Consider the following 21,397-nt stretch of genomic DNA (forward strand, 5'->3'; position numbering starts at 1 on the left):
CCGGGAGCAAGACCTGGAAGGCTGGGCTGCAGCCAGCCCCGGGCCACAAGCATGCTCACTGCAGACCCTGTAATGGAATCAGTTTCCTTTAAATATCAAAAACAGTATTTTAAGGATTTCTGAAAACTGCTTTATATTTTCTTTTGCCTTTTTAAAAAATTTTTATTTATTTGACAGAGAGAGAGCACATGGCAGGCAGAGGGAGAGGGAGAAGCAGACTCCCCGCTGAGTAGGGAGCCCGACGCGGGGCTCGATCCCAGGACCCTGGGACCATGACCTGAGCCGAAGGCAGACGCTTAACGACTGAGCCACCCAGGCGCCCCTGTCTTATTATAGTAAAAATCTAAGCTGAGCTTCTCATCCTTACTACAGACTCAAAATCAAAATATTACAGTGTAAAATTTTTGCAATTCAAGGATATCCCAAAGCATTATGACCTAAAAGAGATCTGCTGTTTCTCCTTTGGAGGAAAATTATTGAAGGGAAATGAACATCTACCAAGCACCCATTTTACAGAGAGGGAAGCTGGTGTTTTCTGAAACTAGGCAGAGTTGACATCTGAGCCCAAACTTAACTCCAAAATCCATGTTTCCAGGGCACCACAGCTTCTTGGAACCCCTCACTCAGTGTGTAGCACAGTCTGTGAGGGATTCCTGTTCACCTCAGATACACAGATAGCAAACCTCACGCTTCCCATGTCAAGGACAGACAGAAGCACTGGAGTCTCAGGACACACTCACCATCATCAAGGTGCCCAGAACAGAAGGAAGGAGCACTCACCATGGAGGCACCGTTGAATGCCAGTCTGGAATTTCTTTTCAGGTTTATGAATTATTACCTACTGAAAAGCAGAAGCCAATTCAATAATGTTTTTAAAACACGTACATGTCCGGGATGGCTGAGTGGCTCAGTCAGTTAAGCGTCTGCCTTCAGCTCAGGTAATGATCCCAGGGTCCTGGGATCCAGCCCCGCAGTGGGGCTCTCCCTGCTCCGCGGGGAGCCTGCTTCTCCCCCTGCGTCTCCCCCGCCGCTTGTGTGCATGTGCCCCCCTCTCTCAAAACAAATAAAATCTTAAAAAAAACATGTCCACTATGTAGTATTAAAGAATTCCAAAATATCATAAGAGATAAAAGTGTAATTCCTCAAATTATTGTTAAGCTTTAAATTAAAATAACATAACTCACTAATAGTTTTGTTTCAGATAAATGCAAACCAGATGTAGAATGTTTTTTAAAGGCGTTTAAAATGGAGACTCACGGGGGCGCCTGGCTGGCTCAGTCAGTAGAGCATGTGACTCTTGATCTGGGGGTTGTGAGTTTGGGCCCCACGCTGGGCGTAGAGATTACTTAAAAATAAAAAATCTTTAAAAAACTAATAAAATAAAGTAAGATGTAGACTCAAAATTCACCCTCAAGGAGGTAATTGCTAATGGGCACATTCTGACCTTTCCTCAAGTTAGACTGAATTAAATTACAGAAGAAAAATGGAATACATATATAGGACTAAGACCACTCATGTAGTTAGTTAAGAATACAGACCAACAGGGGCGCCTGGGTGGCTCAGATGGTTAAGCGTCTGCCTTCGGCTCAGGTCATGATCCCAGGGTCCTGGGATCGAGTCCCGCATCGGGCTCCCTGCTCGGCAGGGAGCCTGCTTCTCCCTCTGCCTCTCTCTCTCTCTCTGTCTCTCATGAATAAATAAATAAAATCTTTAAAAAAAAAAGAATACAGACCAACAATCTACAGAATTCTACAGTAAATTAATAACTAGTTGCAAAGAAGAAAGCTAAACATACAAACAAAATCTGAGCTACAGTGTCCTCTGGACAACGGCCCAGAGGCGTGCATTGCATCCTGAGGAGTCACACAGCTCACCTGAGTCCTTCCAGGGCCACCAGGCTTTCCCACCCCACTCCAAGCAGCACGGAGGCCCACGAGAAACATTCCCCTTTAGTCAGGACGAGTGAATGTGAACAATTCGGAGACACAAGAGAAGAGAGGTCACATCTGTTGGAGGTGCCGAGGATGCATAAATGGGGAAAATGCCTGTAACAGCCACTCCAAAATTCCCCTAAATGGAACAATTCTAATGACAATCACTTTTTTTTTTTAAGTTCTTTCTCTTTCCAAAAATTCTTCCTTTTTGTTTTCAACACATTGTCCTTTAATTCCTTGCCAAGAAAGTGGAATTGCTCTAAGACTCCAGCCATTTCCTGGTATCAGTGTTTCCAGGGACTGTACTTCCTGCAACTCTAAAGAAACACCTCTGCCAGCCAAATGGATGCTTCTGGCGACCTCATCCTCTATCTCCCTGCCACCTGTAGAGGTCCTCGCGCGGACCGCCATGCTGCCCTTCCACGGAAGACCGTCTCCCGGGGCTCACTCAGAGTCAAAGGCACTGAAGACAGTGAACGTGCTCTGGCACTTTGTTCAAGGCTCTCTCGTCGACGCTCGACGTACCCTATCTCGAGTCATCCTCACCAGTCCTGCAACTGGGAAATCAACACTCCAACGCAGGCCTGTCTTACTCACCGAGCACCATGTTGGTCTGCGTCCCTAGGAGACACAGACCCATTTCTCAACCCATCAGACCACCTGCTGTTTCTTACCGCCAAGCTGCCAGTCCCAAGGCACGAGGGAAGATTGCGAAGAGCCAACACTGTGTCAATAAAGAACAAAATGAACAAGAGTCAACTCCTGGCACCTCTTTCCACACACATAGCTCTTCCCGGAGACATATATCCACCTAGTAATGGCATCTGTAAACAGTTTGGGTCATCCTAAACCCCAGGACTGAATCCCTCACTGTGTTGGCAGTACGAGGTACTTCCCAGCAGACTGCACCCCGGGTACAAGGAGTCATAGCACTTCCGACTCTCCAAGATTTGGCAAGGATACCTTTGATAATGTTCCAACACAAAACAAAAAGAATCAAAAAGTCACTCAGAAAAAAAATGACAGATTTCCTCACAGAAACAGAACAGTTACGAAGCACTTAATTGAACTGCAGCACTAACATTCATCAGGAGCACCTTTAACATAAAGACTTCTCCAGCATCCTGACCAGGCCCTGAAGGCATCTGCGGGGCTCACCCTCCACTCCCCTCCCCCATCCCCATGGGGGGCAGGGGCCAGCAAGAGTCCTGGGGCTTTCCTTGAACACCCCAGGCTACTATGGAAAAATAGTGCCTTCAAGAAAGAGGCCCAAATAAGTGCAAGCCGACAACTGGTACATCCCCAAGGCCTAGGGCGTGTGACAGGTGAAGACCCCAGAAGCACGATTCTAGGGTCAAAGAAGTTTGTTAGGGTGGAAGGCTGACATTTGAGGTTAGGAAAGGGTTTTCACAAAATCCAGTAACTAGGAAGGAAGTAGCAGCTAAAATAAAACCAATGGCTGGACTAGGAGGAAATAATATTAAGTGATAAGACAAAGAAAATGTCAGGGGTATAAAGCAGAACACAGGAAAATAGGCAGGGCTGATACCCAAACCAGGGAGGAAGGAAGAAACCCACTTGGAGACTTAGAGAAACAGTGAGTATTAACTTTAAACCCAAAATAAAATCAGGGAAGAGATCAAATATGAGGATCTGAGGAATTCAGTGCTTCCACAAAGGCCCAGCCAGAGGAGAGGTCTCCAAGGTCAAGGACCGTCTTCTGTCTGGTCTGCCCAGAGCAGCTCCCACACCAGCCCTGGGAATGTCTGCCCAGGGATGAATGAATGCATAAGTTCCCACTGTCCCTGCCCTAAATGAAAAGTCACATCACTGCAACACTGGAGTAAATTATAATAAGCTGCTGTGGCCCCTACAGATGGTGCTGACAAGACCACTTGAGGCTCCGTTTCCACTCAGCTGAGGAATGCTAGAATGTAAAGCCCACGTTTTCACAGGGAAGACACTCCGTTTCTTGCCAAAATGTAGTGATTTCTACCAGCTGAAGCTGGCTGGGCAGCTCTCCAACGGTTTAAACAATACTTCACATCTTAAATGTGAACCATAGACTGTTTCAGAGTCAGAAGTTACATTAAAATAGAAGAGTTTTCTTCCCCACCCCTTTCAAATCAGTGACGCTGAAAAGGAACTGATAAGATAAGCATGAGAGGTACGGATGCATGTGATTTTTTTTTTTTTTTAATATTCATGGTTTGACATTTTGGGATCTTGTGTAGAAGTGAGTGGGAGGCTACCTCGGGTCTGAAAAATCAAACTATGATCTCAAGAGGAAGATGATAAAAAACACAACAACAAGGAAAGATCTCCTCAACCACAGAGCAGGCGACAAATAGTTAAATGGCATTTCAGTAAATTGTTGTTTGGACATTTAATTTTCGGATAGGTAAATTATGTTATTCAAAACTCAACACGTATAAAAAGGATGTATCGGAGTCTCTTACAACTCTTGCTCCCCGTCCCCACCCATATGCCACAGAGCAGGACTGGTCAATGCTTTTCCGAGTTCCTGCCCGGTTTCCACATGCCAGTACAAACAAATACAAGTATACACGTATATTGTCCTTTCTAACACAAGAATGTGTGCATACTGCTTTACATTTTCCTTTCTTCACACAGCAAGGTACCTGGAAGATCCTTCGTGCCTTTGGATCACTGCTGCAAATTTTATTTAGCCAGACCCCTGTGGCTCGACCTTTACATGGTTTTCAATGCTCTCTTTCAAAGGATGCTGTAATATTTTAATACCTCGCTAAGTCACTTTGCCTATGTGTGAGTGTATCTGAATGATAAACTCCCAGAAGGAGAATGATTGCTTCATTGGGTACATGCATTTTTAATACTGATCAATACTGCCCAATTGCCTGCTTCAGAGGTTGGACCAATTGATACTCCCAGCAGGAATGTACGGGAATACCTTTCTCCTCACAGACTTGTCAGTGGTGTAGCAAGTTTGTTAATCTTTGCAAATTTGACAGGTGAAAATGCTACCTTGGTGTTATTTTAAATTGTGTTTATTTTATCATGAATGAGGTTGAGAATCTTTCCCCCCCTCTTTTTTTTTTTTTTTTTTACATAGCCATTCACTTATTTTTCTAGGAACTATCTGTTCATTTCCTTTGACTATTTTTTATTAGGTTCTTTGACTTAACCGTTTTCAGGAGCTCTGTTTGTACCAGGACGGTGAGCCCTAGCTGTGTTAGGAGCAGCCAGTGCTTCCTTCTAGGGAGGATGGTCGAGAACTACAAGAAATCTTACGGCTGGAGCGCAGAGGCGCTGGCGGAAGCTGAATGGCCACGGGCAGAAAGACTAGGGGCTCCCGCACAGCAGCTTTCCAGGAATCTGGTAGGACTTAACTTATGGTACTGAGGGTCATAAAAAGTCTGTTACTGTAGATTCACGCATCAGTCTTTTCTTTGACTATTTCTGGATTCTGGATTTTGAGTCACACTGAAGGGGTCTCCCCCCATTCCAAGGCTAGGAAGGAATCACCTCACTTTTCTTTTTATGTTTCCTTTAAAAAAAAAAAAAAACTATTCAAACATATGATCCATTTGGAATCTCTTCTGGAGGTGCAGTAAGAGGTATGATCTAATCTTGTTTTTGTCTACATGACTTCCTAGTTGTCCCCAAATCATTTTATTCAATAGTCTATTTTTACCCCTAGAAAAGACGACACTTTTAAAATATTCTAAATTCCTTTATGTGTCTGGGTCTGTTTTAAGACTTTTCTATTCTGTTGCATTGGTTTATCTATTCACATGCCAGGACCACACTGTTTTAATTGCTGAGGTTTTATAATGAAGTCTTTCCTTAATCTGCCTTAAAATAATTGGATATGTTTAATCATGAGACACAAAGAGTATTATCCTAAAAAGGCATGATGACTGATGAGACAAGAATGTTTGAAGAGTAAACTGCTGGTCTTGGGACAAAAAGAAAATCTGAAAATAGATATAATCCTGACAGTAGTGATAAAATACATAATTACCAAATCTAGGAAGCCATAGTAATCAAGCCTTGTGGATATCATTTTAAATGTTTATTTTGGGAGCTGCTAAAACTATAATGCAGAAACATAATTATATCATGTACGAATAGTTTCAATTTGAATTCCACACACTCATGATGCTTTTTTCCAGCAGTGACCTGCTCTTCATGCAAAACTGCTTCTTACACAGTACTTACCAACTTTTGAAAGTCCAAAATATGTTTGCATTTTTATAAATAATTCATGATATGGACACACAGCACTGTTTCAATACCTTCATAAGCAACGCTTTCTCTTTGCGACTGTAGAAAATGTTTTTGTCAAAGTAAAAAGCTTTTTATCACTGCCTCAGGAAATAAAAGAGGCACCCCAAATGCTCTAAACACATCTCTCCCTCCTTCCCTTCAGCTGGTGGTGCTTGCCCCACGCTGAGCTCCACACCCCTGTAGCTGTGCGCCCAGACATACTGCGTTCTCGGTAACTCAGAAGCCCTGGTCACTGGTGTCAAACAGTGTTTTTGGATTACATGCGAAAAAAAAATGAATCAAATGATGTTTCAAGTTATGCTAAAACTCAAGCACCATGTTACTTATTTCATTATTGCCTTCCTTTTGGGAAGGCTAATATTCTTAAAGGACCATTTTGATCATATTCTCTCTCCCACCTAAACACCTTCGCTTACTTATTCATTAGACTTATTGCCTAATTGCTTGGCAATGTGCTAGGCACTGAGGTTAAGAAAATGAATGAAACATGCGTCCTGCCCACGGGAAGGAAGGGAGACAGTACCAGCCCCAGGCACCGCGGGGCCGCGAGGAGGGGACGGTGAGCAAGCCCAGGGAAAAGGAGGGAATTCCCAGGGGCCAGCGGATGGCAACTGGAAGGAAAGGACCCCAACGGAGGGGACCGGCTGACGGGGGGCGGAAGTTCTCCAACCAGGCGCAGTTTGGCACTGGAGGAAGTGGAGGGGAGATGAGGCGGCAGACGGGGGGCATCCCTGCGCCGAGAGCTTCGTCCCAGGACACCGATGTCATTAAAGAGTGTTCTCCCCCTTTGCACCCCTCTTCAACCGTCACTGCTCAAAGGTGTCATAATTGCCCTTGATCTTGTCTGGACCCACCCCCGCCCCGCGGCAGCAGCTCCTCGAAGGAGGAGGTCTGTGGACATAGTTGTTGCCAGCGGGCAGGGCAGCAACTGGAACCCAGATGCCGACGAACAGGTGCCTGTCACCTGACCCAACGGCACGGTGCTTGGCCCTCCCGCCCCTCCCCAGGAGGCACACGGAGTGACCTGCACAGGAAGACTCCAGTCTTTCCTCCGCCGCTCACACCCTCACACCGCCGGTACCTCCCGCTTCTCTTCCGCGTGAAGCACTAGCCATTCAAGATGCGGCTCCAGTTTCACCCCGCTCCCGCCGGCAACGTTCATCAGGATCCGCGCCGAGAGCTTCAGAGTGTCCCCGCTTCAGGGTGCTTGCCGATGCCGAGCGCGCACTCACGCCGGCCATGCTCTCCTCCGCACGCGAGCTGGCCTCCCAGGACTTGCCCTCCGAACAGCTCCCGGTCACTCCCGTCACTGGCCGGGCCGCCCGGTCACTGACCCCCCTGCGCGGCGCGGGGCCCCCTGCGGCCTGGCCCTGCACCCCGACCCTGCTCACTGCGGGCTGCGGCTGCCTGCGCGGGCGGGGGGCTCTCGCGTCCGTTTCCCACCTTCCCACGGCGCCCCCCCCGCGCCCGAAGCCCCCCAGCGCCACACGGGCCTGCCAAGCTCTCCCTGCAGAGAGGGCCCCCTTCCAGCGTCCCCGGCTTCCTCGCTCCATCTTCTCGAAGGCTTGCTCTGTTCTTTCTCCTGTCTTCATCCTCCTCAGCAAGTAACATTCTCAGGTCCATCCCACGTGGGGAGAAGGCAGCTCCCACCGGCCTGCGGCGGGAGGCCCTGGGGCGCTGTCTCCCCTTTCCCGCCCGGCCGGCCCCGGGCGCTGCTCTCCGCTGACCCTCGGCCCCTCGGAAAACGGGTCTGCATCTCCGCCACCGCACTCAGAATCCCCGGACGGGGGGCCCTGACGGACCCCGGCTCTGCAACTTACTTGATCTCCGGGGCGTCTGGCTCCTTCGGCGCTGCGGTGCCCCCTCCCGATTCCAGGGCACGTTCTGTTCCATTTCGCCTCCTCTCTCGCTCACTCCTCCTCTGGGTTCTCCATGGTTCTTCCGCTCCTGTCACCCCGTCTTCTGTCTCCCCTGCTCCCGCGCGTCACGGCAGGCTTCCATCCAGAGCCGCGGCTCCTGCTGCCACCGCGGAGTTAACAAGCCTCATCTCCCACCCCACTCCCTCCGCGGCTGCCCAGAGGGCCACCCCGTCCTTCCACACCCCGTGCGGGGGGAGCCCCGGCAGCGCACAGCTGTGTGCTCGCGGCTCCACGAGGCTGCGCCGGGGCCCGCGGCGCACGGGGGTCCTGGGCACACGCGCGCTGGCGGCCCAAGCCCGAGACTGTGAGGGCGGCGATGAGTCCTGGCCCGGCAGCCTTGCTCTACGCACCCTCCGACTGCCGGACTTGACTCAGCCAGCTGCCTTCTGAACACCTCCACTGAGCTGGGCGGTAGCTGCCAAACACAACACCGGATCCCTGCCCACTCCCGGTGGGCCCCTCCTCAGGCTTCCCCTTCACACGGTCGGGCAGGTGCGCAACTGCTCCGCCGAAAGCCCAGGCACCACTCTTGCCCCCTCCCCCTTCCCTTACCCACACACCCAATCCACCCGCACGTGTTGCACTCTCGGCCTCCAACCTCCTCCTGAATGAAGCCACAGTTCATTGCCATGCCGGTCACCCGTCCCTTGTCCTCCCTACTACAGTGGCCGCCATACACTCCGTCTCCACGACAGCCCCTGCATTCACTCACCAAACTGCAGCCAGAAGGAGGTTCTTGGACCACAAAGCACATAGTCCCCACTAGTTTAAAACCTTCCAGTAGCTTCCCCTTGCTCACGCAGTCACACGCAATTTTCCCCCAACTTACGAAGCCCCAACCTGGCCCGTTTGCTCTGTGGGCTTCACTCCACACCACCGCTCCGGTCTGTACCCCGGTTCTGGCAACAGGTGCCCTCATTCTGTCCCCCAACCTGAGACTCCCTCTGCCTGGGCCACATGGGCCATTCAGACCCCAGGCAAACTTCCCCTACACAGAGAAACCCTCACAGACCACCCAAACTAAAGGAGCTGTCCCCGTCAACTCTCGAGTTTACCTCCAGGTATAGCTCTTGTGGCCTTGATGGGTTTTTTTTTCCTTGGTATGCTTGACTGGTTCACGTCTACACCACAGAATGCAGGCACCATACAATCAGAAATCCCCATACCAACAACAGTGCTGACCAAAGAGGTGCCAATTCCAATATTTCCTGGTCTTTTATCCTTTTCTCTGGACAAGGAACCACTACGACCTCCACCAGCCCTACACACACACACACACACAAACACACACACACCTTCCAGGCCCGAAACTAAGGAGCCATCAGACCCCTGCCTTATCCAGTCACCCAGTCCTATTAATACCACCTGCTCCCTATGGCTTTTGTCTCCCCTACTTCTCAGTGCATGCTCCCCATCTGGGTTCAGCCTCCCACGCGTCCTCACCTGGCAGATTACGCTGCCCCTGGCCACACAGCAGCCCTGCACCCCCTCGGAAGGCGGTGGTCTTCTAGCCTTTCTACCTTAGCTCTCTGTGTGTAGTCCTTCAGAGGGGTTCACACTAACGAGTAACCAGGAGATCCTGAGTGTTAGCCCAAGAGAAGCCTCTCTCCTCACCACCCCCTCCCCACGCCTCACCGCGCAGCAGCCTCTGGCCCTGCCTTCAGCAGGCCAGCAGGGCCTCCCCGAGGCTTCACTCCCCCACGCTTGGACAGGAAGAACCCCTCCACCTCAAGACTCCTACTGGCTCCTCTGTGAGATCCTTTCAGGGCCTGCCAATCAGCTGGTGTTCAGTCTCCTGTCCCTAGAGCACCCCGTACTGCCTCTGCGAGGGACTGTGTCCGCAAACTGCCTCACCTGCTAGCTGTGGGCTCTAGGGGCGTGGACCCTGTCTCCCCCACGGTTGGACCCTGTCTCCCCCTGTTGGACCCTGTGTCCCCCACAGCTGGACCCTGTCTCCCCCATGGTTGGACCCTGTCTCCCACACGGTTGGACCCTGTCTCCCCCACGGTTGGACCCTGTCTCCCACACGGTTGGACCCTGGCACACAGAGGCTGAGGCCAAGTCAGTTTTCAATGAGTGGCCTTCAATTCCTACGTTCCCTTTCCACAAGCACCACGTTGTTGTCTTTTGTTTCTTTTCACCTTTGAATTTCCAAAACAAGTATCAGAGCACCTTCCATACATAGGTCAGCCACCGTTACAGTCTCAGGGATATAACCAAAAAAGACAAGCTCCCTCCCTCAGGCTCTCACCAAGCTTGCTTTCTGCACAGGGAAGACAGGCAATAAAGAAGCAGGCCAGTAAATGAGCAAGAGAATTCCAGAAAGTGGTAAATGCTACAAATAAAATTAGAGTGCTAGGCATCTTCTGTTTCCTTTGTAAGATCTTGAGCTACTCTATCACTGTGGAGTTTTCCCTTAGACCAATTTAGATCAGCTGGAGGAGCTTGATTTACATTTTAAAAGGAAATTAAAATGTTTTGAATTACAACTAAGAGCTTTCCTTTTAAGGGAGAAATATTCCTTTTTCATGAAAATTATTTTTTCTTTCCTTCTCAGACTGCCAGAGCTGTTTTTAAACAAACAAAAATTAACAATATATTGATGAGATGTTCATCACACCAGGTTTAACCTGCTTTATGGTAAACAAAATCCTAACATTTACTTAATTATCTACTGCCGTGCACTTTTTTCCCTGTGATGAGGAAGGACTTTTAAGATCCACATTCTTAGCAAGTTTCAAATATGCAACACAGTACTATTAGGCACAGACACCATGTTGTACATTATATCCCCATGGCTTACTTATCTTATTGCAATGCATTTCTTTTCCCAAGGGACAGAAGAAGTTTTATGTGCAAAATTATCCGAGGGTAAGACATCAGATTGACGTGAGAGAAGACACGGTCCTCTGTTTCCACTACCTCTGATTCAGATTTTTAGGGATTATCTTTGTTCATGTAGGTTTTTTGAAACTGAAAGAGGAGTTTTGTGAAATTTAAATTAACACCCCTTAGCAGTTCCAGCCAGTTTAAACAGCGTGGCCTCTGGATTTCAGCCCTTCTGGCTACTCCAGCCACAAACAGACACAGACGTCTCCACAGACACCTGGTCTACCAGGACCTGCACCTGGCCAGGCAGGGAAAATTCACAACTCTGCTTTACTGGGTATCTTGGCAGGTATCCAGATCCGTATTTCAGGTCCTTGGAAGGAACAGTCATCATTATTTTCATCTACCTCAAACAATTTGCACTGACTAGGGACTCAGTGATTACCTGTTGGTTGGCTGTGAATTGACTTGACCTCCATTTCTGTTGCTGTGCTTCTGGCCCCACACCCTCAGCAACCTCTGTCTCACCAACGCGGTAAAAAGAAGCTACATGTGAAGTGTAGTGTAGCTTCCATGTGTTACACACATTTTCTCTTAAAAGGAATCCTATTTATCTCAGTGTGTTCAAGTGCTGACCACATAGTATCTTCAGTCTCAAGAAACCAAGCAAGAGTGGTTAGGGATTGATGCGGAGCATATTTCGAAACTACCATTTCTGGAAACATACACATTTTCTGTTGTGAACATTTGAAAAAGACACAATACACTGTAGTCTGAAGCAGCGTCTGTGGATGACATTCACAAATCTTTGCCATGTCCTTTTCCTTGCTCCCTCTGTCCCCTCCGTCCTGACCAACCAGCGCTTTCCTTTTTCTACAGCTCTGCACCATTCAGAGTAGGCAGCTGTAGAGACAGAACACTGGTGAGGGAGAGGAAGGGAGAGACTTTTCTGACTTCTGAATGTCCTCAAGGCAGTATGCTCAAGGTCTCTTCTCCGCTGAGATACCTCTCCTGCACTTTCCACCACAACACCAAGTGCAGACAAGGTGAGTTGTTTTTTCCAGAAAACTGTGGCTTATACTGGTCTATCACAGCGTGACTTCTTGACTTTCCTCTACATGCACGTACACACACACACACACACACATGCACGCGCACACACACTGATGCAAAGTGGACTTCTCCATTCTCTCTGGGAGGATCTGGGATCTCCAAGTGCAGAGATGGCTTTCTAGTCCAGTCAGCAACTTTTGAAGCAGTGATGAGCCCGAGGACAAGGTCAGAGGCCAACATTTAAAAGGTGGATGGCAGATGAGGGGGAGTCAGGCATGACCGGACAGGGAGGGAGCACGACCGCCCACCTATGAGCCCTGGGCATCAATGCTAAACCTGCTTCCAGGAGGATCTCTCCTACTGGTTGGTGAACTCCTCTTGGACCATGGCCAGGCCAGGGCAACACCTGGCAACTGGCAGTAGTTTTAATAAGTGTTTGCTCCGTGCATTACTGAGCAAACCAGTGAATCAGTGTGAACCAAAATGCAAAACCAAAATGGACAAGAATGGAACCAGGATATCCAACTTCCAACCCATGATTTGCTTTTTGTGATGATAAAAATAGGGGCACCTGGGTGGCTCAGTTGGTTAAGCAACTGCCTTCGGCTCAGGCCATGATCCTGGAGTCCCGGGATCGAGTCCCACATCGGGCTCCCTGCTCAGCTGGGGGTCTGCTTCTCCCTCTGACCCTCTTCCCTTTCGTGCTCTCTGTCTCTCATTCTCTCTCTCAAATAAATAAATAAAATCTTAAAAAAATAAAAAAAATAAAAAAAAAAATAAAACCAGCATTCCCAGAAACAGGAATTGGACACAGCAGCCTTTATGTGACAACTTGATTGTTAGACCCAGAAGAGACCAAACGGAAAAGTAAAAAAGAGAATAAACATGCAACAATTAAGACACATCTGTATACATTTGGGCATTTTTCCATTCTTACAGAACCCAGAACTCATTTTTACTGACAAATATCAAAAAGTCTGCCAAGGGGCGCCTGGGTGGCTCAGTCGTTAAGCGTCTGCCTTCAGCTCATGGTCCCAGGGTCCTGGGATCGAGCCCCTCATAGGGCTCCTTGCTCAGCAGGAAGCCTACTTCTCCCTCTCCCACTCCCCCTGCTTGTGTTTCCTCTCTCGCTGTGTCTTTCTCTGTCCAACAAATAAAATCTTAAAAAAATAAAAATAAAAAAAGTCTGCCAAAATTCTGGTACTTGACCAATTCAGACAGATGAAGCTTATCATGCAGCAAGACAGAAACAAAGACCCCAAAAGTGTCAGAGCAGAAACTGGCTACTGTTCTTTGAGCGTCCATTCAGCCTCTTCCCCACCTTTGCCTAATAACAAATTGTGCTTAAGAGTACTTTCATACTTAGCACCTTAGCAAAATCCCAAAGAAGACCTTGTAGCCTTTTGTTCCTATTCAAACCCCAGGCTACTCCTTGCTGACTTAGTTCAAGGGAAGAAAACACACACAAAGACAAAAACCAACAATTCTTGAGTGTGATTATCACTGGGCTTATCCCAGCCAGAACCTTCTGCAGAGTGGGTCCCTTCTGATGGCTTTCTTCTCTAGGTCCTCTGTCCTTCCAAAGGGAAAGCCTGCTGGGAACCTCATAGTTCAGCCTCATTCAACCTGGACGGTTAATCTTTATCCTGTCCCACAACACCCCTGGCAAGGTACCCCCACCCAAACTAACAAACCCCACTAACAGCAAATACAAACAGAACCTTCATCATTTTAGGAAACCCTGTTCCGCCCAAATGCCCACACCCGTCTCCTTGCCACTGCCCTCTCCCCAAAATAGTGCTCCTCACGGGCAAGGCATGGTACTCTTCCATTCCCCCCCACACCCCAACAGCCAAATGTGAAATGCAGATGTTTATTTAGAACACACAAATGCACGTGGAAGGGAACAGACAGGAACCCCAGTTCTAGGCCCAAGGCTTAACCAACACACTTCAAAACTCCTTGGGAGCTCCATGCTCTCACCCCACCTTCAATTCGTGGCACATCCGTGTCCATTTCAGTAAGTAAAAATGTCCACATCTAAGGGCAGCAGGGCGCGACTCCTCTTGCCCAGACCACATCCCTCCCCAAATGCAGCATCTAAAAATCAACCAACACCCACGCGGGGGGGGGGGGGGGGGGGTTGAGGAAGTAGATGACTGGGAGCTGCGTCTGACTAGGGGAGACTATAGGATGGAGGAGTGGGGAGGGGCGTCCAGGGACCACGCCTAGCAGTCCTATCAGGTCCATGGTCAAGTTGGGGCAGAAACAGCCGCTGGGCAGCCAGGGTGCGCGCTGCGAGAGGCCGCTGGGCCATGCGGCCCGGGTGGATCCCCGCGCCCAGGAGGCGGGATCGCTGGGGGCTGTAGGGCCCGCACAGGACACGCTCGCAGGCCCAGGGGCTGCACCCCAGCGGCGCTCAGGCGGGTAGTGTGCCCAGACAAGTGCCAGCAGCGAGGTTGGGCTGGACCCCAAGTGCCCAGAGGCGAAGACTGGCCAGGGCTGGGGAGTGAGCGGCAGATGGGAGCAGGAAGCCAAAACGCGACCCTGGAGAGTCTGCCGGGAGAAGGCGCCGCGGAAACGCGGTTCCCTAGCGAGCAGCAGACAAAGGCTCGGGTGCGCACGCGGTGGACGGTGGCGCCCGGGCTCCGCGCTTAGGGCCGGGAAGAACCCTGCCCAACCCGGCTGGTGCCGGAGTCGCCCGGTGCCCCGCGGGTGCGCCCTTCGCCACCCCCCACCCCCAGCCCCGGGTCTCCCGTCCTCACCTTGCTCGCCCTCCATCCACAACAACGGCGATCCCCTCTTCTGCGCACCGGGCGCCTCTTCACTTAACATCTTCCGCCTCCTGCCTTCTAGCAAACCTCTGCCTTGACTATTCTGCTCAGCCTTGCCCCCCTCCCCCGCGACACGCCTTCTACCACCCCTGCTCCAGCACGCTCTCAGCCCAGCACCCGGGACTGGGGAGGCGGGGCGGCCTTAGTCGGCCCGGGGGTCCGAACCCGCGGCGCCTTCCTCCTCCACCCTAACGCCCCATTGTCCGTCCCTTTACCAGCCCAAGCACCAGCTAAACCCCGGGATCTAGAGAAAGTGGACGCTTAGTGGAGATGCACCCATTTCACTCCGCTAGTCCACGCTCTGGAACAGGGTCACTGCAGCGGGGGCGGGAAGGGGAGCGACCCGGGCCCCGACACCGGACCCGGGGAACCGCGAGTGCCTTCACCTTTGGGAGCGCGGAGCTCCGGTGTCCTGGCCTGCCCTCACCCGGCCAGGGGACCCAGCGGGCGGGACCTCCAAGTGGAAGGAAGCGCGTTTCTTCCAGCCTCACCGGTCCCAGGCTAAGGGGAGAGGAGCCTGGCGTAAGGGGTCACAGAGTGGAGACTGCAGCGATGGGCCGGGCAAGTGTGGCCTCAAGCAGCACCGGGGGACCCGAGGGGGGCAGCGGGTCCCGTTCTCACCGCGCTCCAGGGTCACCCTTCCCCCGCACGCACGCGGAGCCTGGGAAACCCCGGTGTCCCGGCGCTGACGGACGCTCCCGCGCGCCACCAATGTGCCTCGAGCCTCCCGTCCTACAGTGAAGCCCACTGGGCGCCAAATGTCTCCGGCACAAGCACCCCGCGCGCCCCCGACCGCGGGGAATGAGGAGCCCGGCACTTACTGGGGCTCAGGAAACACTCCGTCAACCTTCGGAAGCAGCTCGCGTTATTAGAAGGTCCATCTTCCATGTCGGAGCCGAAGAGCAGTGGGGACGCGGCGGCGAGGGCGAAGCCGGCGCCTCGGGGCCGCCGTGGAGCTCGGCCGCCGCCGCCGGGGCTGGGGCCGGGGCAGCCCCCGCCGGCACCCGGGAAGCCGGGGGAGCCCGCGCGGCGGGCGGCCGGGCCGAGCGGGAGCCGGAGCCCGGCGCGGGCTGGGAGCAGCAAACCCTGGAGCGCAGAGCAGAGGAAGAGCCGCCGCCGCCCGCCGCCGCCGCCGCCGCCGCGGGGACTACTGCTGGCAGGGACGCTCAAGGGAGCTGCCTCTTGTCCTCCTCCGCCGTCGCCGCCGGCATCGCCGCCGCCTCCTCGAGCCGCCGCCGCCGCCGCTGCGCCCTCCCTTCCCGGGAGACGCGCGGGGAGGTGAAAGGCAGATGAGGAGGGGAGAAGAGAAGGAGGGGGCGGGGGGGGCGGCGGCCAGAAGTAAAAGGAAGATGGAGAGGAGGAGGGGACAGGGGAGGAGAGGGCGAGCGCGAAGGGAGCGCGGGCCGAGCCCCAGCCGCCGCCGCCGCGCGCACACAGGGCGCCCGGGCCCCCCGCGGGGCTGGCGCGGCCTGCGGAGGAGGGGGGCGGGCGCGGGGGCGCGGCGCGCTCGGCCCGGCCTCTGCCAGGCCGCTCGGGGGCCGGACCCGGGCCCACCGCGCTCCCCCCGCCGGCAGCGCCGCGCCAGGGCTCCGGGCGGAGTTTGCCGGGGCCGGATCCGGGCTCGTCCGCGGGCGCCGGCAGGGGGGCCTGGGGGCGGGGAGCGAGCGGCTCCACGGGGCTGGCCATGGCCCTCCTCCCCGGGCCGCGGTGGGGCAGGCCGCCGGCGGGAGGGCGCGCCGCGGGCCGGGCTCGGCGGGCTCCGCCCCCGCAGGACCTGCCTTCCCCGGCCGGTCGGCCCGAGCGCGGGTCTGCTCCTCCTCTCCGGTCTTCCGCGCCCCGCCCGGCCCAGTCTTCACATCGCGTCCCGCTCTGGGCGCGGGAGGACCTGGGGCCGGGCGCGGGTCCCCGGCGGCGGCGCCTGGCTGCCGGCTGGCGCGCGCAATCGGCGTGCTCCCGGCCGGGGCGAGGGGCTGCGGAGACGCCGCCTGCAAGCGTGGCGTGGTTTGTGCGCGCTCCGGTGGCTGAGCCCCGGCGACTGCTCGAAAGCAGCGGAGAAAAGCGCCGCAGTGCCGCTGCCCGTGGAGGAGGTGGCGGCGGCGGCTGCAGAAGACGCCCACTGGCGGAGCGGGCGCTCCCCACGCCGCCGCCGCCCTCCCCCACGTAGCGCGCCCCGCCGCCACCGGGCCACCGGGCCCCCGGGCTCCAGGCTCCCGCACCCCGCGCGTCCCTCTGAGGACGCCGGGCGCCCGGGCCGGGGGCGGGGGCGGCGGGGTGAGGGGCAGGGGAGCTCCTGCGTCTCTGCGGGGCGTCGTCACATCTGGGCCTGGTGTTCCGGGTTCTAAATCCGCCGCCCAGCAACTGCTGGGCAAGCCACGTCGGCCTGTCCCTCGCCCGAGCCGGGGAACCCTGGCTGGCCAGCAGCTCCAACCGAGCTGTGCTCAGAGCTCCCGGGAGAGGAGTTCAAACTCGGACGTTTCGCTGGAGTTTAAATCAACGCACAGTGTTTTCAATGAACTGAGGTTTAGAAAGCCTATTCATCCTCCAGGACTCTCTTTGCAAAACACACTTTAAAAAGAACTTCGTGCGCGCAGCCCAGTCTGCCCGGTAAGAATGGAAAGGGCAACTTTGGCTCAAAAAAGAAAAACTGCGAGATCATCCCCCAAAGTCCTGAGGACCACTTCCTCACCTGCGGCTTTTGGGGACAACCACCCCCCCGCGCCCGCTCCATGCCCCCTCCATGCCCCCTCCTTCCCAGCCCTGACTCCAACAGTTGCTATGAACTGAAGGGAAATGTGCCGCCCAATGGGCGCTCAGAACAAGGAGCCGCCAGAAGTTTGGGAAGTTGAAGCGCCAGAGCGCACGGATGCGCAGATGCCTGCGTCTCGGCCGGCGCGCGGCACGGGGTCACCACAGCCCTCGGGGTCCGAGTGGGGGGCGCAGGCCCGCTGCCGCGCGGTGGGACGAACTGTCCAGACTCCCTCGACTAGGTCACCTTCCCAGGACTGGGGCACACGCTCCGAAGCCCAGCTTCCACGAAGGGCAAGGCGGTCATCTGAGCGCTAGGCGTGCGCCGCGGTGCAGCCGCTTCGCTGACACAGGGCTGGGGGCCCGGCGTGCGTCCGGCCCCGGGGCCGTTTCTCGCTTTCCACGGTGGTCGGTCCAGTTCTCAACCGTTTTTATTTTGAAGTGTGTTCCAGATTCTTCCCTAGTCTCTGCTTTTTCCCACTCCCATCGAAGCAGCCCACAGTGGGAATGAGCATATTTGTATTTGCACCAAACCGGGCCAATGGGGCGCCTGGGACTTGGTGTGCCTCCCCTCTCCCAGCAAAGGCCGAGGGCGTTGCTGCAGTTGCGGGGAGCACTCCGAGCGTCGCGTGTAACAGGCGCCAGCCCTGGCTCCCACTAGGTCGTAATCCCTAAATCTGCGAAACAGGAAAAACGTTCCGGGGACTCTTACCTCACAGAGTGGGTATTTTGCCGTTGCCTTTGCAGTTTGTCGACGAAGGAAAAACTAGAACGATCAATCAGCCTCACGGGCGACGCGTCTGAGAGGCGCAGACTCGGTCGTTGGGTACCGGGCGTCGGGAGTTTGCACCCGCTGCGGACCTGGGCGCGCGGGGAGGGTCGCGGGAGGCTGCCCACGGGGCTGGGGAGCACATGCTCCTCCTCGGAGAATCTGCTCTTCATTCTTTTACACGCAAAATGTTTCCCCTTGCCCTTTACGTTTCCTTTGTTGCCTTTTGGAGTGATTAAAGTGGCTTTCCAATTACAAGAAAATGTAGATGTAATTCGGATATGTCTCCATATGGGCGCGGTAAGCGGGCGGGAACCATCAAATATTTGTTCTCTGATTCTTGGTTAAATCAGAAGACAAACTTTAGATTCTTTCTAACTCTTTTCTGGAATAAAACTTCTTTCTGGCTTTTCGTCCTTCTTTTCTCCAAACGCTTGCTGGAAGGCACACGTTTCCTGGACAAATTAAAAACGACAAAGCATGACAACGGAAAAGGAGCACGTCGCGGAGGTGTTTACTGATTATCGATTACATTGGTTCCGTGACTCCCTACTTCGTACTGGAGTTCACCTGTGTAAACGTCAGTGTAGTGGGCAGCCGGCCACTGTTCCTTTCTTGATGAAATACTGTTTAGTCAAAGATTTAAATGACAAACACACGGACCTAGAGGCTCCGTCACTCACCCCTGTGTTCAGGTGTTGCAACAACCGGCAGGATGTGTCTCTTGTGGGTTCTTTTCCTTCTCTTTGAGCTTCTCTAAGTGATATATCAGAAGAGGGAGAAGATCGTCACTAAACGTTTGTTACTCCAAACCTTTTGTGAATAAACACATTGGCCCATAATTCAGTAAGCGCCGCTTTCTGATTGTGCCCATAAAGTTTGCGGTGTAGTTATATGTCAGAATGTTATCAGATTGCAGTGCCATTTACACACATCTTAAATCATTAGTTGTAACTCCAGGAGCATGGGATGAGCAGGGGCAGGAAGTCAGACCATTACAGTGCTCTTTGTGAAATAAACGATTTTCCTCCTTCTCAACTGAGAAAATGCCAGCCTACTGCAAAGAATAAAAACTAAAATAATGTTAAGAGGGCAGTGAACACTAGTAAAGCTGCCAAAATTATGATGATCAGTGTTATATATAAAAGCATTTGTCTCTGCCCTTTCGGAAGAAAAATGATCAGGAAAGAAGTTTATTTGGGTAATTGAAAACTTATGCTTCAGCATCTGCCTGATTATGCTCTCATTTGAATTATTTGTTCTTAAAAGCACTTTAAAACATGGGTCAAGGTAGAGTCTAGGATATTTTTAAATGATTTCCTCATAAGTTTATGAAATTTCTTTATAATACTTTAACCATTCACCCCTTTTAATAGCCTAAAGTTTACAATAAATATGGTTAAATTTTATGAAATTTTGGTCAACACGTAGGCCTGTGTCTTAATTGATTTTATTTTGCAACTTTTGTGATTATTGCTGACAGCTGTCCATTTCACATTGCTGACTGAGTCTTGATAATCTGTTTTCTCCTTTCAAATACTAGTAACCTTTCTTTATAAAGATAAGAAATAAGGGCTGATTAAATATTGAACTCATCTGCTTACACAGGTAAAGTCTGTTAAAAAGACACATTGTCTTTCCTTGATTTTAAATGTTGTGACTTACAGAAATCTACAGTTTCTGACAAAAATAATTCATAAGCAAGTGGCTCTTGCTCCCAAGTTTCATAGAAATATGAGCATTTTCATGCCCGATTTTCAATTTAATTGCTGGTAAATTATCAATTTATATGTCACTCGGATGTGAGACATAGTATCACACAGACCCTCTACATTCTAATGAAATAATTTATTAGTGATTATCTGGCATGCTGAAAATGGAGTCAGGTGTTGGGCTTTTATTCACTCACCCTCCTAAGCCTCCCAAATCCCTCCCTCCTGATTCTAAGTTTGTCATTCCCGGAAGCCTCCTTCAATTTTTCTTTTCCCTAGCCCATCATAGCTTCGTTGTCTAGACTCCTGGAACTGATGGGTTTTAATCTGCACATATGAATATTTTGTATTAAATCTCTTGAGAAATGTAATGCAGGTATAATTTGTGTTGACAATTCCATTTTAAACAGCTTGATATCAGGGTCCTGCTACTCTTACCACTCATAACCTTTCATAAAGGCCAGCATACAATAGGCATTCAATGATTGCTCCCCTACCTGTCGCCTGCATGCCCAATGCTTACAAATTTTTATTAGTGTTGATATTAGTAAATCTTGACTAAAGTGAGGGGTGCATGCCTACAGTATTGTTGTAGTCAAGCCTGAAAACCAAAGGACATTATAATTTAGTAAGAAAACATTATTATAAAGTCAATACACTGTATGGCACAGTCTTGAAAAAGACTAATACGATTAAAAAACCAATTCAATTTCTTCAGCTATCCTTAATATTCTTAGATCTTCAGATTAAATTATTTTTATGAATTCAAACCAATTAACTATAAAACAAACTATGATTTTTTATTGCTTTATGCTATAAAACAAATAAAAACCAGTATGTTATTTTTCATTTTAAAAAATCAAAATAGTGTTTCATTTTCAATGAGAACATTTTTGATAATAGGCAGATTATTAAAACATTAATATTTCAAATAAGTCTTCTTAAGTACCCATACCTTCTGAAAAGAGGGTTCAGTGTTCTTCTTGATAAATAATGATTCAAGTGGAAATTTTCATTAATTGAAAGCAAAACATTTAATTCCCTCCTAAAAATTAGTTCTGCTTAATGTCTAATGAGTATCTAGCCCTGAGGATATTGGTGTTAGAAAGTACTGCTGTGGTTATATAATCAATACTAAGTTCCTGTGATAACTATGTGAGCATTAACTCTTATATAACACTGCCGTGTTATGACATAGAACTAAATTTTGAAGATGTTGCCATCACAAAATTATCAAATAACTTTAGAGACCCATTGTGATTTGTAGAATGCTGAAGTGCCTTTCATTTCTCAAAAACATACAAATCAGAGTATAACCATGTTGTGTTTA

The 21,397-nt window shown here is 51.3% G+C and overlaps 1 protein-coding gene across 2 annotated transcripts in view; it reads right to left on the reverse strand.

Moving 5' to 3' along the window:
• PDE10A (phosphodiesterase 10A) overlaps positions 1-15,843 on the reverse strand; it is a 294,100-nt gene extending 278,257 nt beyond the window's left edge. Inside the window, exon 1 of one of the 2 annotated variants that reach the window (XM_034991990.1) lies at positions 15,663-15,843. In XM_034991990.1, the coding sequence (XP_034847881.1) occupies positions 15,663-15,729 (67 nt within the window). In that variant the 5' untranslated portion in view covers positions 15,730-15,843. The remainder of the gene's footprint in view (positions 1-15,662) is intronic. The other variant, XM_034991988.1, reaches the window with a different exon arrangement.
• Between the last annotated feature and the right edge of the window lie 5,554 nt (positions 15,844-21,397).

Source organism: Mirounga leonina, unplaced genomic scaffold (genome assembly GCF_011800145.1).
Source record: "Mirounga leonina isolate KUSES-001 unplaced genomic scaffold, KU_Mleo_1.0 Mir_54, whole genome shotgun sequence".
Classification (NCBI taxonomy): domain Eukaryota; kingdom Metazoa; phylum Chordata; class Mammalia; order Carnivora; family Phocidae; genus Mirounga; species Mirounga leonina.